The sequence below is a fragment of the Hypomesus transpacificus genome, chromosome 10, assembly GCF_021917145.1.
Source record: "Hypomesus transpacificus isolate Combined female chromosome 10, fHypTra1, whole genome shotgun sequence".
NCBI lineage: Eukaryota > Metazoa > Chordata > Actinopteri > Osmeriformes > Osmeridae > Hypomesus > Hypomesus transpacificus.
The window spans coordinates 10,681,762-10,698,008 of record NC_061069.1 but is presented as its reverse complement, the minus strand read 5'-3'; the positions used below and the strand labels follow the sequence as shown (position 1 = coordinate 10,698,008).

General features: G+C 42.9%; 1 protein-coding gene across 1 annotated transcript in view; it reads left to right on the top strand.

Moving 5' to 3' along the window:
* The window catches only part of astn1 (astrotactin 1), a 110,970-nt gene that overhangs the window by 59,304 nt on the left and 35,419 nt on the right, over window positions 1-16,247 (top strand). The window contains exons 14-15 of the mRNA XM_047027646.1: window positions 6,250-6,354; window positions 9,131-9,319. Coding sequence (XP_046883602.1) covers window positions 6,250-6,354; window positions 9,131-9,319 — 294 coding nt within the window. The remainder of the gene's footprint in view (window positions 1-6,249; window positions 6,355-9,130; window positions 9,320-16,247) is intronic.

Below are 16,247 nucleotides of genomic sequence, written 5' to 3'. Positions count from 1 at the left end.
CAGATTTCCCATAAGATGAAGAGATGGAGCAATTTATCTGGCTTCTCCAGACGAGGAGAGACCTGCGCTCAGGTCTATTGTTGGGGACTGGGAGGGCATTGGGGCTTCAGTTATGCTTGTCTTCAGGGACCACTCACATAAAGGCAGTGGCTGTCATGTCCTTACAGGTTGCTTGGGCTAGAATGTGTGTGTCTGAATGTGAAGAGTCATATCAGAAAAATCTAACATGACAACTTACACCGAATGTGAAATAGTCAACTGTGTTCATCTTTACGCTCTCTCGTCTACAGGACGTTGGTATATTATTGTGTGAAACTTTCTGAAAATACAGAGATTTAACCTGCTTTTGGTCTTGATAGCTATCTCCCGACATAAAACTGTGAAGCAGAAAAACTGCATGGAAATCTTAGGATAGTAACGCTAGACATCGGGTGCACAATCTTTAAAGATTGCTGAAATGCTATCAGTAATGGATTACAATGTTACAAAGCAGCCATGTTGTCAGAATCTTATTAAGTTGACTCTCTGACCAGATAAGGTGTTTTTGTGTTGTCAACTCCCCCCCTAAGGCATTTTCAAAACATGGATTTGCCACACCAGCATCTGATAAATTGTTTCTATATTCCAATAAGAAACTGATATGAATTCAGCCTTAGCCTAACTTAGAAAATGGCTTTGGTCTGTTTATATTGACAAGATTTGTCTTTTTTTCCACTGAATGGATCCTATCAGACTAAGGTTTTACTGCTGGCTTACCTGGTGATTCCTGGTGTTTCATTCTGTGTGTTTGTGCATGCTGTGTATGGCAGGTAGGAATTGGCTTATATTCTGTACAGTTTTACTGTACTGTTTTGAGAATACATTTCAGTACTGGGTAGTAAATTAAATATTATTTTCTGTATTAACCTTTATGTTGTGTCAAATGGCACAATGCCAGAAGTCACAACAAACAATTCACCTTGTGGTCTGATTATGCTTCTGTAGTTTTTATTTACCTAAAAACATTTTTAAATCATCACATTTCGGCAGACATCAAAAGGTCTGATTCATGTTTGATTGATTAGGCTATGCTATGATATTCACTGTAGGACTGAAAAACATTTTGGTTATCAAGGTCATAATTTGTCTGGGTACTGTCATGTTGAAGTGATCTTGGGCTGCTCCTGCCCTGGGGGTGTTTGTGCCTACTCACCAAACACTGGTCGAGTTTAAATGTGTCAGCACTGAGATGGCACATAATCTATAATTTATCAGCTCTTGATAGGTAGCATAGAGACAAGAAGGTCATGCCTTCAGAAGGAGACAGTGTTACTTGCTGCCTTCCTCACCTCCCACACTCCTTTGTCACCTCTCAACATGGAAAGTCTTGCTATAGTATAACAAATAACTGAAATAAGACTTATATAAAATATTTATACCTTGGAATGATTGTAATGGCAAGTCAACAATTACAAGTGTGAATCTTGCTTATCTGCCGTTCTATGAAACTATTAATCTGAAACTATTAATTTTCAGTTATCATATAATTGTATTAATTTATGAATTTCTGTCTGTATGTTTTTGTTGTATTTTTAGTTGACGTGGTAAATATCCACTGGCTTTTCTCTGTGCTCTACCTGGCTGCCACTCAGCTCATGGTTTGACCTGCAGCTTTACACTTCTGCTGGACTTCCCCATTGGGAGGGTCGTGACCCTGCAACACTTCCTGTCAGCTCACTTACTGCACTAAAGAGTGTTGCACTGTCAATCCACCTCAGTGTTTTTCTCCACTCTGCAGGATGTTGTGTTCTATACATTTTTACAAGGTTCTTAGTAGCTTTTTTCATTATTTTCTCTCATAATACCCTAAAATTAATTTGCATGTCAGGTTTTCAAATATCCGTTACTCTAGAATGTATTTTTAAGGAATATTGACTTGATGAGATTATTGCCAATTAAGCAAACATCTAATTTGTAGCTACATAACATGTTTATATTTTCAGAACATTTGTAGTCTTAACTTTTACAATGACCTGACATAAACCAAACCGAATCGCACTTACTGTAGTGAAGGAAATCCTTGTTTAACATTCTCAAAACACTGTCCTTTTTCTCTCCTCTTGTGCTATCAAATTGATTGCACACTTAATTGTTTACTTGGCAAGGCAATTTGAATTTACAGACTAGCATATAAAGTTAACTCATTTTACCGAACAAGCTGAGCTTGTTCCCTTGCTACGAAAATAATTGCTATGTTAATGTGCTGCCAGAGTCAGGCTTGCCTGTGCATCCCCATGCTACAGCATGCCTTTCCATTTCAGAATTAAACTGATTTGGGTTATTCATGCACAAATAACCTCTTCATGTAGTTCTTACCTATTACCTGGATTGATATCGATCATCCATAAAATATGGAAGCATTGTATTTTCCTAATAGCTATTAGTCCCACATTCTCATGGCAGAAGTTTTGCATGTACATGAACACCATCTGTGAGTAGACCTCTAATTTAAGGCATAAGCGTAAAAAGCAAGCTCCATTAAAATTCAATTTTAGAGGCAGCCCTCAATGGTAATCACATTTGGGGTTTAATTTATTCTTTGACACTGATTAATTGTGTGGAATTGCTTGAGCCATTTCCTGCGGTAAACGTCAATTAATTAACTGACAGCATTAGATGTGATAATTAATACAGTGGGGGTCGCAGCATGAGAGTGGGACCCTTAAGGGTTGCCCCTGACAATGCCTGCCCTCCTGATGAGCACCTGCAGTCTCCAGGAACCAGGGCTCCTCTGAGATAAGCTAGGAATCAAGCTGAGAACACCGGGAAAAAAACTTCCTAAAGTGTACAGACAGACTAGTTAGAACTTAGCTTGTTGTTATTGGTGTCGGTAATAGTCTTTGAAAAGCCTTTGTGGACTGAAGCCTTAGCTGTAGTAAAGCCAGTTTGGTTGATGGTTGTTACACTCATAGTGGCATTGATTCTTTCTCCCTAAGTCCCTCTCAATTAAAGTTCCAGCATATGGTCTCATGACCACAGCAGCACAGAGGTATCTGAGCACGTTTCTATTCTAGAACCAATGACAGCTCCCTTTCTTAGACATAGCCGAAATGGAAAGGGTGTCACCTTGGAACTCCTCAATATGAGCAAATGCCTGGCTAATTGGACTTTTTGATGCTGATTGATGAATGGCCTTAATCAGTTGGATTCCTTAGATGTTGCAGATCATATTGTTGTGTTTTTTATGTGTCAACCTCTTCTTTGGGACTTCATTGCCTTCCAACCTTTTTGGTTAATTTAGTCCATCTTCAATCAACACTTCAGTTGTTTTGTACAGTAGAGTGAAACATCAGATATCCCAGGTATTTCAGAAGTATTCCATGGATACTTCTGAATGTCAGATGGCTGAGCAGTTAGGGAATCGGGCTATTAATCTGAAGGTTGCCGGTTCGATTGCATGGAAAATTACATTGTGTCCTTGGGCGAGGCACTTTACCGTACTTGTCTCAGGGGAATGTCCCTGTACTTAACTGTAAATCACTCTGGCTAAGTATATATAGAATACTAATTCTCTCCATAATACTGTGACTTAAATATGTGTATTGAAAAAAGAAAAAAAAAAAATCTGTACTTTAGGAAGTTTTTGTATTAGGGTTAGTATAGTCGATTATTTATTGCTATCTGTATATTTAGGAAGTTTCACTTATTTAAGCTCAGCATAGATGTAAATTATGTTCTGTGTACTTTATGTTATGTTATGCCAGGTGCTTGCGTTGTCTTGTTTTAAGAATTTCAGTGCCCAGTCTAACCTTGTGTTGTTCTGTGTTCCTGACAAATAAAAGACTTGAACTTGAACTTGTAGTATTCAGACACAATATACAGACAGTATTTTTTCATTGACACGGCAGCAATGACATACCAGTCATTCCAATGTATACCCAAATACATTATGGCAGAGGACAATTACTTGACTGTGCCATGTGTCACTGCCTTTCTCACCATTGTTACTTCCACCCGTGGTCCCGTGCTTGCCCTTGTCTAGTTAATATCCAGGGTTAGCACCTCAATGATGCAAGTGGGTGGTGTTCATGTACAAGAACAAATTCAACTCGGTACACATGGATAATGATGGGGGGCAGTGGAACATTATCAGTCTCGATTTCCAGACTGGAGTGGACTGAATAGAGATGATGGGGCAGCGGTGGAGTGGAATTTATGATAATTCTTCTCCGTAATCCTTGCCATTGGATTATGGAAAGCATTTCCCTCAGCAGTGCCAGTTCGTCTTTCAAGAGCCAACATTTCGCATCGGCAAAGGATTTATTTTTCTTATCAGTGATGTTTGGGAGTAGTAGTCCCTGCTCCTGCTGTATTTCTGTTAGTTCCCCGATACAGCAGTGAAGGGCTGTCAGGTCGGTTCCTCTGTTCCACCTTTCCTCTCATTCATCCTTCGACTTATCCAACAGTGACATGGAACATGGGGTCCCAGGTAGTTAATTGGGTTTCCATGAGGCATCCGATGACGTGTACCTCTGCTTGTCACTATGAATCTTCCTTAGAGAAGACCCCCAATACGGAAAATTATTAAATAAAAGACTGTGGCCAGGGGACAGAGATTTACAGGCTCCTTAGGGCGCGCTGCAGATCTGACACGGAAACACGGATAATATTTAGATTCCCCTTTTTTCCTTGATTGTGCTCTTCTTCTTTTTCAAACTGTCCTCAGTCTTTTGTCACCCTGCGGAGCTGTAACGCCACCAGACACACACAGCCTCGTTGTGAGATCTGACTTGAAACTGTGAACTTGTGTGTTTGCGATGCGAAGTTCAGTCATATTAATCATTCTGTCAGACAATGAGAGCAGAGCACCCGAGGGGTAAAAGGAGACAAGGCCTTTGAAAAGAAGAATATGGGCTGTATATGTTTTGGCTTGTTATTCATTTTATAAGGGGACGTCCACAGTGCTGCACTGGGCGTTCTACTGGGAGATTCTATTGGTTGAGGGAGCGTTTTCCCATAAGATGGATAAATGAATGTTGTTCAAGGTGAGGACACTGCATGAACATCACATTTAGAACCTTATTCATCAAGTTCTCGTGAAATGTCAGCTCTGTCTGCCAAATGGTGCATTTTCAGAGCTGCTGTAAAAAAGGGTGTCACTTGCGCTACACTTCCCCACAGTATATTAACCAGCATGCTACCTCAAGAACAGTTATTGCTCGATTTTCCTTTTATATAAATTATGTCAGATTAGGCCATTTGTTCTTTGTAGGGGAACCAAGAAAGACTGTAATATATTCTGAAATGATATGACAATTTTTTCATTTTGAGAGTGGCTACAAAAAATCCCCTTCTTGTTCCTCCTTCAGGGTGAGTCTAAACATGTAACTCTGTTTTAGAAGTGTGATATATTATGACAGGAGCCCAGAATGTTGTTATACTGACTCAGTTGTGTATTGCAATGCCTTGGCATCACTCAATGACATCTCATATTAGCTCTATCTCTTTCACTCTCTCTCTCCCTCTTTCTTTCTCTCACCCTTTCTCTCTCTCCCACTCTCCCTCTCTCTCTCTCTCTCTCTCTCTCTCTCTCTCTTTCTCTCTCTTTAGTTCTCTCTCATTTGTCTCTCAGATGTGTTGTTCTGACCAACAATGTAGCAGCCAGAGAGCATACAGGATGTGTTGAGGCTTCCAGATGTTGTGCCGAACCTGAAGGCTGAGTTAAATTGATGTATGGGTGTGATTCCTCCTCCAGCCCAGCCTGGCTGACAGTTGCCATAGGAGATGAGATGATTTATCTGCATGCCCAGCTCTACATATGGTGATAGGATTGCGATCTTTACTTGCTTTGTAACCAGAGGTAAAATAGCAACACCGCTCATGTGTTGAAAGGAATAGAATGATGGATGGGGCATGTCCCAGTGTTTTTCGTCTACACATGGTTTCGCGGTGCCTTTTACCTGCCGTCAATGATTTGTCATCCTGAATGAACTGACTGGTCAATCATTGTACGAGAAGGAATTCCCAGAACATTAATATTCAATTTGCTGGCTGGTGGATGCTCTCAATAAGACTGGTTACAACTACTGCATGGGGAGCTGTATTACAAAACATGTAAAGAAAGGATTCTAAACCTGAATGTTAAGCTTTGCGTTTTTGTTTGCAGGCACATGCTACAGTATAAAGCCCATTGTCTATTCAATGCATGTTTTTAACCTTTTTCTATTTGGCTCCAGGGTCCTTACAGCTGCTTTGTTGTGTCTGTTTCAGGGAGGGTGAACTACAGCGAGGTGGCCGGCTATCCTCTCATTCAGAACTGGAGGCTGAGATCCATTCTCTACCACGTGAAACTCAACCAGTGGGTTCTCTCTCAAGGTATCCCTTAATTACCGGTCCATTCTATCCCTTCAGCTAAAGCAGACCTGACACTTTGTTTAGGTGTGCCATACAAATTGTGCTGAAAAGCATAATGGACGTTAAGACTTCCGTTAGGTCATGATGGGTTGAACTCAATTAACGGATAAATATAGTTCATTGAGTGCGCTCGACTCAATTAGGCACAGGCCCCTGAAGGAGAGATGATTGTGCCTTAAAGGGGAATGCCTCACCCTCTATTTAAAGTCCTTCTCACACACTCTAAAGCGAGGAGTTAAGTCAAAGCGGGGCACATGTTTGGTAGGCAAAAGAGATGTTCAGTCATGTGAACTAAGCTTGAAGTCTGGATGGCATCTCCCATTTTATCAACGAGCTGTGGTTGAGGACAGGCCCCCTTTCTGCTCTGATAGGCTGTCATCATCCCATGGCTTTGTATCCTGGAAAGACCAATTCTGTCTGACAGGCACTGCCGTGGAAACATCAGGAAGTAAGAAAATTGTGGAAAGGTATTTAGTGATGCGGTCCTTCTCTAAGAAGCCTTTGCGTTCTTCATTTTTAAGTGTCATTCTGATTTTTGGACGTTTTATTTAATTCTTCCTACCTCATATTTTCTGCCCTTTTTCACTTCAAGCCAATTCTGAGCCATCAATATATGTAGCATACATTTTAGACATTGTTTGTGGATAAACCTTTTTCTCATGAGGCCCTTGAAATAAATAAAGCAAAGCTATTTCAGGCAGGGCAATCGGGTAGCGCGCGTCAGTCATCGGGGACGTCTTACTCCACCTTCCTTCCTCCGCCCACTACTACACCCATGTTAGCAGCGCATATACATTGGGCCACGTCCGATAAGGCGTCTTTAAAATATGTACGGATACGCACACACTCACCCCGGTTGTTGTATGATCAGTGCTGCTGCCGCCCTCCACCATCCCCTTCTCCCCCATGCGGTCTGTATGTTTTATCCACCAGGGGGATTATATCTCTATTGCTTCCCTTATATGTCATGCATGTATGTGTTGCATTGAGGAGGCAGGGAGTGCTTCCCTTAGATCATCCACTCCGCCAAAGTTAAATCTACATGTCCATGTCACGTAACAATAAATGCTCAAATCTAATAAGTGATTGTCTTGACTGAACTCACTTTTATTTGTTGCTATCCAATATCTAACATTACATTTTGAATGAGCAAATTGATCTATTATGTATTTATCTATTCGGACACTTTTTCTTGTTCTAATAGCGTTTGTGTGGACAATTAGAATGGTGGGATGGAACGCCGCTAATGCATTTTTCAAATAAGAACCAGTTCATTTCTAAAACATGACTGTGGCCTTTAGAATTCCATTTCGAGTCTCATCACCAGAAGTTCCTCTTCTGCTCCTCACTCCATTTTTCCCATTTCCATTTTTGGTCTTCACATTTCATAAGGAGCAGCGGTTACTGATTTTCACACCTGATAGCAAAGCATCATCTCGTGGATGTCTTTCCTGTTAGTTTTCTTCATAATACAATTTCAGATGAGCGAAGTGCGGGGGTATTATAATATGAGGGTCTACTACATCATAATAACAGGACACTGGCTGACAACTGAGGCAGTCGTTAAAGAGTATCCGTGTAGTGGCAAATTCAAATCCTATATCGAATCCACTCCTGTCAGCAGTAGGCACAGCAGTCTGTCAGACCGGGGGGGGGGGGGGGGGGGGGGGGGGGGAGTCGTAATAATTCCTTTGTTAATAATTCGTTACACAGTTAATTTGTTAATAATTTGTTACATTAAATATTAACCCTAAATGATTCACACCTTCACAAAATTAACAACAACTAATAGCCTATATCATTTCTGCATTATGCATGTAGCCACGCTAGTGCTAAACAACTATTTAACTGGTCGGCTCCAGGACGCCGGGTAAGTAGCTAGCTCCTGAGACTTCTCACCAAAAGAACGAAGGGGAACCTTCGAGTAGGTAGGCCTACCTAGCGAAAAGTAGCCTCAACTTTCCTCAACTTTTAGCTACGGCACTAATGCTGAAAGCTCGCTGATATAGCTGTCGGTCTTACTAGAACGGCGTATGTATGCATTGTTGCCAACGTGTGCTGACGTTGTGACTGTGCATATGTGAGAAAGACGCATGAGTGACAGAGAGACGGAGGGAGTGCAGGGGAAAGGAAATGCAGCTGAACGAATACGCTGCGTGTTTAACCTAAATAGCGATAAAAAAAAATGTTTCACGGAACGCAATATGTGGCGGCCGGTGTTGATTCTGTGGCGCACCGCCACAAATTAGTCTATGTGTGGGAAACACTGCACAGTTAGTCTTGACTTGTTCTTTGTTGAATCGGTGCTTTATTTTCAGACATTTCCCCGAGCTTCTCTCAGACGGAATCTTCTTACTTACTAGTTACGAACTTCACGTTATCTTTTACAGTAAAAAAAACGCTCCGCCGTTACAGCTAACCTTAGACAACCACATCCTTTTACCGGTGTAGAGGGAAACCACACCCTCTCATTGCAGCCGGAACTTAAAGCCACAGTAAACTTAATCATTTAGAAAATACAAAACTCATAATGGCCGGGTTTCCCAGATTCGTTAAGAAGCTCTTAACCCTAAGAGCCACTTAAGAGCTCGAGAACGCTCTTAGAACGTTCCTAAGAAGCTCTTAGCGTTAAGAGCTTCTTAACGAATCTGGGAAACCCGGCCAATGTCCTTTCGTCGGCTTTGGCACCTACAATCCGTGTTTGTAAGATGATGACTTCTTCTCCTCCAACCCCTAGCCTTCAGCTCGGCCATCCACTCCCTGGACGGAGCCACTCTCCGCAACGACTTTGTCTCCATCCTCAGGGAGTTTGGGAATCACTTTGTCCAAGAGGCGGTGTACGGCTTCGAAGAGAGCTGCACCATCTGGTACCCTAACAAGCAGGTCCAGAGGCAGCTGTGGCTGGAATACCAGGACATCAGCAAAGGTAGGAACCGATTGGTTGCGCACACTCTGAGTGCTCCAATCATCTTCCTAGGTGGAGGAAGGTCATTGATTTACATTTACACATTTACATTTAGTCATTTAGCAGACGCTCTTATCCAGAGCGACTTACAGTAAGTACAGGGACATTCCCCCCGAGGCAAGTAGGGTGAAGTGCCTTGCCCAAGGACACAACATCATGTGGCACGGCGGGGAATCGATTCGGCAACCTTCTGATTACTAGCCCGACTCCCTCACCACTCAGCCATCTGACTCCCTGCTCCCCATTTGTCATAAAACTATACTTGTTTTGTTGTTAATGCAGATTTTAAATGGGACAAAAGCTCTATCTATGTTTACCAAAGTTTGAAAGGTGCTAGGTACATTCAAACTGCAACTTGGCTATTTCGTTTGAAGAAGTTATAGAGCTACTGGACGTCCACTCATTGCACAACTTATCCTAAGCATTCACTCTTCAGTAACTCACGACGAGTGTTCAGGTGAAACACTGAACACAGATTGCACGATAGAGTTCCTCTTTCTCAAAATGCCAGCGCTTGTCAGCCATCCATCTTTTTTACCTGCAGTTGTTTTCACACTGAGACAAAGCCAGATAAGTAATGGCCCCTCTCACGCCATTGTCTCACTTCAGTAATTCCTCCCACCATTGTTTCCTTTACTCGGATCGACCACGTCTCCCTCCTTCCCAAGGACGCTGCTTCACAATTCACCCAGTTTCTACAATTCCTGACAGACGACTTTAAATGACCGAGTTTTCCACCCGTATGAAAACTCCATTACTCTTCATTTTCTCTCCCAGTGGCATCCGTGCAGACACTTTTTACACAACAAACCGACTGTCTGGTTTTACGCATTTCCTTCAAACCATCTATTCAAACCTAGCTAGTAAAACAATGTTTATTTGGTATAACTACAACGTCATGGGACCAACATGCAGGATGTAACGTTCAGAATGTGGCAAGGCCTAAATCACACTAGAGCCCAGCCATTTCTTGGAATAATGGTTTGCAGTTGCTGAAAGTTATAACATGTTGATATTTGATTCATCTCTCTTAATCTCCTGGTTGGATTCATGAAAGCCCCGACCTTTATATGGGAGTAATGAGACCTCAAGAGAGAGTGGTGATCCATGTTGTAGCCTATGCTCCAAATATCAGAACCCCTTCTGGGTTTGGTGTGGACTGCTAATCTGTTTTGCATTGTCTTTTGGGAGCTCCTTAGCAGACTTCCAAAAAGTATTTATATGGTTGAAGATGTGACGGAAAGTAGGTTCCTTATTGAATCCCAACTTGGAAGACAAATCATCATATAATTCAGATAAATGGTCCAATTCCTTTCTCAAGGCCTATTTATCAATGAAGGGTGTTGAGAATTATTTAATGGAGCATATTGAAACACAGGACTCTTTAAATACAACTTATTGTCATTAATAAAGTGTAGAAACACCCTACTGGAGTCAGCGTAGAAGTTTAATTAAAAGATTGATGATGGTTATTTTTAATGACCCAGGTGTGCTTGCCTCAAGAAAGTCCAAGCCTAGCCCAGCCATCATTACATTATCAGTCTTGTTTGCAGAGGAATGAAGGGCCTAGCATAGCTCATTAGTTTCTACTAGTCTGCATTTTCCAGGGAGTGAGGGACATGATAACCTGCCCTGGTGATTGATGAGTACATCTCGGTTGGGTTAGGGTTTGAGGAGAGATTAGCCATTGTCAGAGGGAAAAGCTCACTGACAGTGTGTGAGCCCAGAGATAATGTATCACTGAACACAGGTCTTCAACGCAGGTATTTTGTTCATGTTGAAACATTGCGGTGTTGCCTGTGGAGATATTACAGGGCAGAGGAAACATATACCAGTCAAATTTTAATACGCCCTCCATTAAAATAAAGGTCAGTCTGTTTGAAAGGAATGGTGACTTGTGTCAATTTATATTAGATGACCTGCCTTCTCTGTCAAAGCTGTGCTCTCGAGCACCCAGACGGTTGTCAGGTCATTATGTAACCTCAGCCAGAATGCTTTATCAACACAGACAATAAGCAGGTTAAATAAGCCTCATACTGTATGTTTATTTCGAGCCTCAGCCCCTGCCTGCATTACTCACTTAGTCAGAGGGGAAAGAGGAGGATAGGAAGGAGCAGGAGGAAACCAGCTTGACTGATTCGAAGGTGACTTGACCCCCACACCTGCAAGACAACTTGTTTTTTGCCCAGAGGTGACAGAACATTTACCACTTATCCGGAAAAACATGTTTTTTTTTCTTCATACCTTTCTCTCTTTGTCTCTCTTTCTCTCTTGCTCCCTCTCTCTCGCTCCCCCCCCCCTCCCACTCTTCTTCTACCGTTCTCTCCTGGTGCACATAGTTCTCCATGACAGCCAGGGTCAGGGGCTAACGGCTAAGCATGGCCAAGGTGCTCCTGATGGGCCCAGCAGCCTCCGGCTGCACAGCACAGGCAGGGGACGGAAGGATGGAAGAGGGAAGAGGGGGGGAGAAGAGGGATGAGGGGGGAGAGAAGCCCGAAAGGGGGCAATCAAAAAGCCTACCAACAGTAGAGGCCAGAGTGGAGTGGTGGGGGAGATGTGGTGGAATGAGATGAATCGTGAGGTCATCTTCCACAGCCCTGGTTCTCCTGTACAGCACCCATGGGCCCCACCTCGGCAGCCCTCCCCGGGTCAGGGGCTCCGGGGCGCGGGGTGGCTAGGGTGGAGGTGGTATGGAGGTGGCAGGGACGTGGGAGGCCGCCTGCAGGGTAGGCGGAGTGATGGATGTGTGCAGCATGCTCAGTTGCTAGACAATTAGCACGAGCGCCAAGCAGATGTCTTCAAACTTGAGGAGGTCTTCTCCGTCGGTGGAAGCAGAAGGGGAGGCTAATCTCACTTCTGAAGGATAAATAACCAGCTGGCACATGGCAATGGAACTGACAAGGGGGTGAAAAGAGACTGCCGCATACAGTATTTACAAATGTTGAAATGTGTAGGATATCTGCTATAAAATACGGGCAAGCGAAATGGATAACATGAATTGAAATGAATTTAAAGGCATGGCATTAACATGAAAAAGACTGCAGTGTCGTAACAGTGTCGTAACACCAAATAAGCAAAGCTGGTTCAGGTATGGCAGACGGGTCACCTGCTCATCACCACACCTGTGTTAGCCAGCACAAGCCCATTGGGCCACGTCCGATAAGGCGGCATTACGTAAAAGTCTGCGTGGATACGCACACACTCACCCCCGGTTGTTGTATGATCTGTACTGCTGCCGCCCTCCACCATCCCCTTCTCCCCCATGCTGTCTGTCTGTTCTATCCATCAGGAGGATTATATCTCTATTGCTCTCTGTATCATATTTCATGTATGTATATGTTGCATCGAGGAAGCAGGGAGCGCTTCCCTTAGATCATCCACTCTGCCAAAGTCAAACCTATTTCCATGTCATGGTTATCAATAAATGCTCAAATCTAATACGCAAGTGTCTTGACTGAACTAGATCTGACATGTTGAGTTTGGAAACAAATGCACACGCACGCACCCTCACGCACGCACCCTCACGCACACAGTTAAATATCTTACCTCAGAGACAGCGGTGTAAGGCACAATTTGTTTGCTCGGCAAAATAATAATTTAAGGCTGGTTTATCTCCATAGAAGCAGGGTCTAAAAGAAATTGTATGAATTTCAATTTGACTTTGCCAGTTTGAATTATAACCCCTAAAAGGCCAGGGAGGCCTCCCTGCTGTGCCCTGATGGAAAACCCTGACATAAAACAAGGCTCCATCCACTGCACGCTGTAAAAGTCCAACTCCTGCTGCTGTCTAATCCTGGTTTACATGATCTGCCTCATCAGCCCTTCACCCTTAGCTGAGGACAAGCATAATTCCACCTTTAGCTCAAGTGCCCAAGGTCAGCCCCTTAAAGGGCCTTTTGACGTTTTCATCGCCGGATGGCGGTCTAGCCTGCCATTGTCATCATCATCTCCCTGCTGTCGTTAGTCCATACAAATCAGGGGATTGGGAGTGAGGGGGCAAGGGTGGCTGGATAGGATATGGTTGCAGGATTCTGTCTGTCTTGGGGGTAATTTAGAGTCATGTTCAAGTGTGGCTCGTCCTTCGGCTGAAGGGCAGTACGTCTTGACACCCTCTGGATGTTGAGTTAACATAGATGAGCAAAGAGAGGATTTGTCCTTGGTGTGGCTCGTGGTGGCATGGGTACTGAAGAATTTATTGCTTCTCTTTTCCTCTCCCTCCTACTCTACCAGTGTGTTCCAGCTGGTACCAGGGAGACGTTGTTTTAGGCTTAATGACAGATGAGAAATGAACTCCTTACAGACAGACTGTGTGTTTTCTTAGAATGTAATAATTGATGGATTGAAGGAGTTATGATGTTGCACTGGTCAAAACATTCACGGCTGTGTTTGTTCGCCAATGACAGCACACAAGTGTTGGTGGCACTGAACACTGTGTTTTACAAAGTGTGAGTGAGCTTTCCTAACAAGCTAACGGAATGTTAGGCTTTAGGCCTTATGTGTACTTCATTAAGTGAGGATTATAAATCAGGCTTTGTTTCTGAGTCTGTAGAGAACCGCAAGCTAGTTGATCTAGTTTCTTTTTCAAGATAGCATGTGTTTTGAAGAGATTTCCTGAACTGAGTTTAGCTGTGTGATTTAATGAGGGTGTGACAGAAATATCGTTCCCACAAGTTTTTTTTTTTTTTTTTACAGTCTTGTTTGAGAAGCATCTACAAAGTCAACTGGGACGTCTTAATGGTAAATTCATCACGTTCAGAACGCCTTCAGAGCTGTGTAAATGCGATGCTTTGTAATCTTCCCTTGGCTTGAGTCTGTTTTAATTACTGATCAAGGCACATCCCTTATTATTGTCTTTTTGCCACAAGGAGTAATGTGGGTGTTCGTTGCATACTAATAATCTTTTTGTTATTGTCATTATTTTATGAGCAATACCAGTAGCAGACCATTCTTACAAGTCCTCAGTACAAGTCCTTGTGCAAGCTGGAAGATGCACTGAGGATGATCTTAACTCATATTTAGACAAGCGGAAACATCATCTAGTACATCAATTCCAGTTGATTTTACTGTGAAGCCCTGAGTAGGCCATGCAATCAGCTGAAATATCAACATTTTGTTTGTAATAGTGTGTCCTTAGAGCTCATGTTGAGATAAAAGAAGATGAATGTTGTTCTTGCATTACTGTTTGCTTCCCTTGTGTTTTTGGTATAACGGACCTCCCCTTAGGTAGTTGGGCGTGCCACAGTTAACTTGAAAGACAGGTATTTACCCTGAGTAGAAGGATTTCTGTAATGTTCGTAACAGACGTGGATCTCAATCGGAAGCAAAAGCACCAAGAGCAAATCTTAGTTTCTTAACAAAACCAATGTGTAGGAAATCCACTGAATGCCAGTATCTTGTGATTTAATCATCATCATCATCATATAAATATATATATATATAATATCAGAGAAGATCCTTCTGTAAAAATTCATCAACATTAGTTATTGTTTTTGTGGCCATTCTTGTCCCATGATACTATAATTCACCTCAGTAGCTAACAGTTATTTCCAGTAACACGACAGAATTGACATAGCTGGTGGGCCTGTTAGTGGTGTTTTGCAGTAAATAGCTATCACTGGCCAATCCCGAACATTCAGTACTGTTCAGTTAAATGTGTTAGAATGTAATTTCACGGCATCTCCAATCCACTTTGCATAATGTAATTGATTTTGCAGCTTTGGTAATCAATGCTGTTTCATACCACGGATCCTACCAGTCAGGCCCAATGCACACAGCCAGCTTATACATCTTGCTTGTCCTAGTCGTCGCTAGTTTAATTAGAAGTTATACAGTATGTTTGATGAAAAAAGCCTCATCCCACAAGTCAGTCATGCTAAATTGTTTTGTGTGAGAGATCAGGTCTACGGATGAGAAATGGATAGAATTCCGAACTGTTGTTCGTGTGCACGTGACCGTGGGCGCACACGTGCATGCGTTTTGTGTGTTTGTGTGTACGATTTTGTGTGTTTGTGTGTGCGTGTGCGTTCTAGCCTTCCTTTGCGTCTGCACCCATGCATGTTGTGGCATGATGGGAGTTCTATTGAACTGTGTTCTGGTTCTACAGCAAATGAAGAGTGATGAGATCCTGGCTCAAGGCTTTTCATCAGGCCACTCACACTTGGAGGAACGCGTTATCCACACCATCCAGGTCCTGATTGGCTGACATGGATCTATTGGCTGTGGGTTTAGCTCATCCTGTATGGATTTACTTCTCCATTTTCCATTCAACGTCTCTGAGCCAAACCCCAGGCAGATTGCCCCTTTTCCTCATGCATAATTAGTATTACAGCACATCCCAGATTGAGTTATAATGCATGTGTTGGCTTGACTCCCCACCTAAATGTTACTTGTAAAAGAACCGTACCAAACCCTCATTATAGATGCATACTTCTATCAGAGCCAGACAAACCTCCCAGCTTTAAGATAGCCATGGCAGCAGTCTTAGCCATGGCAGTCTGCATTATTGACCATCAAATACAGTATTAGTTTCCTTCCTGGAGGGATAAACTGTTCTCTCTCTCCAATAGACTCGGAGGGGAGAGATCCAAAGGCCTCCCAACAGCAAGGCTTCAAACAGAGGGCCTCAATGAGAAGTGACATGAGTCTCATGTGTAGCTGAAGCGAGCCCAAATGATTCCCACTACGTACGCGTGTAGAAGCAGTGGGAAATTGAGCTCCCACTGCCTCCTGTTCAGCCAGAGACATTCAGTACCAGGGTGAGTTAGTCATGTTCAGTCACACAAAGGATATAAGAGGTCAGTCTCAATGTTGAAGGACAAACACATTCACCCAGCCTGGTATTTCATTGAATTGCGCTGCGGGTCTGTCTAGAATTTATGGAACAAACGTG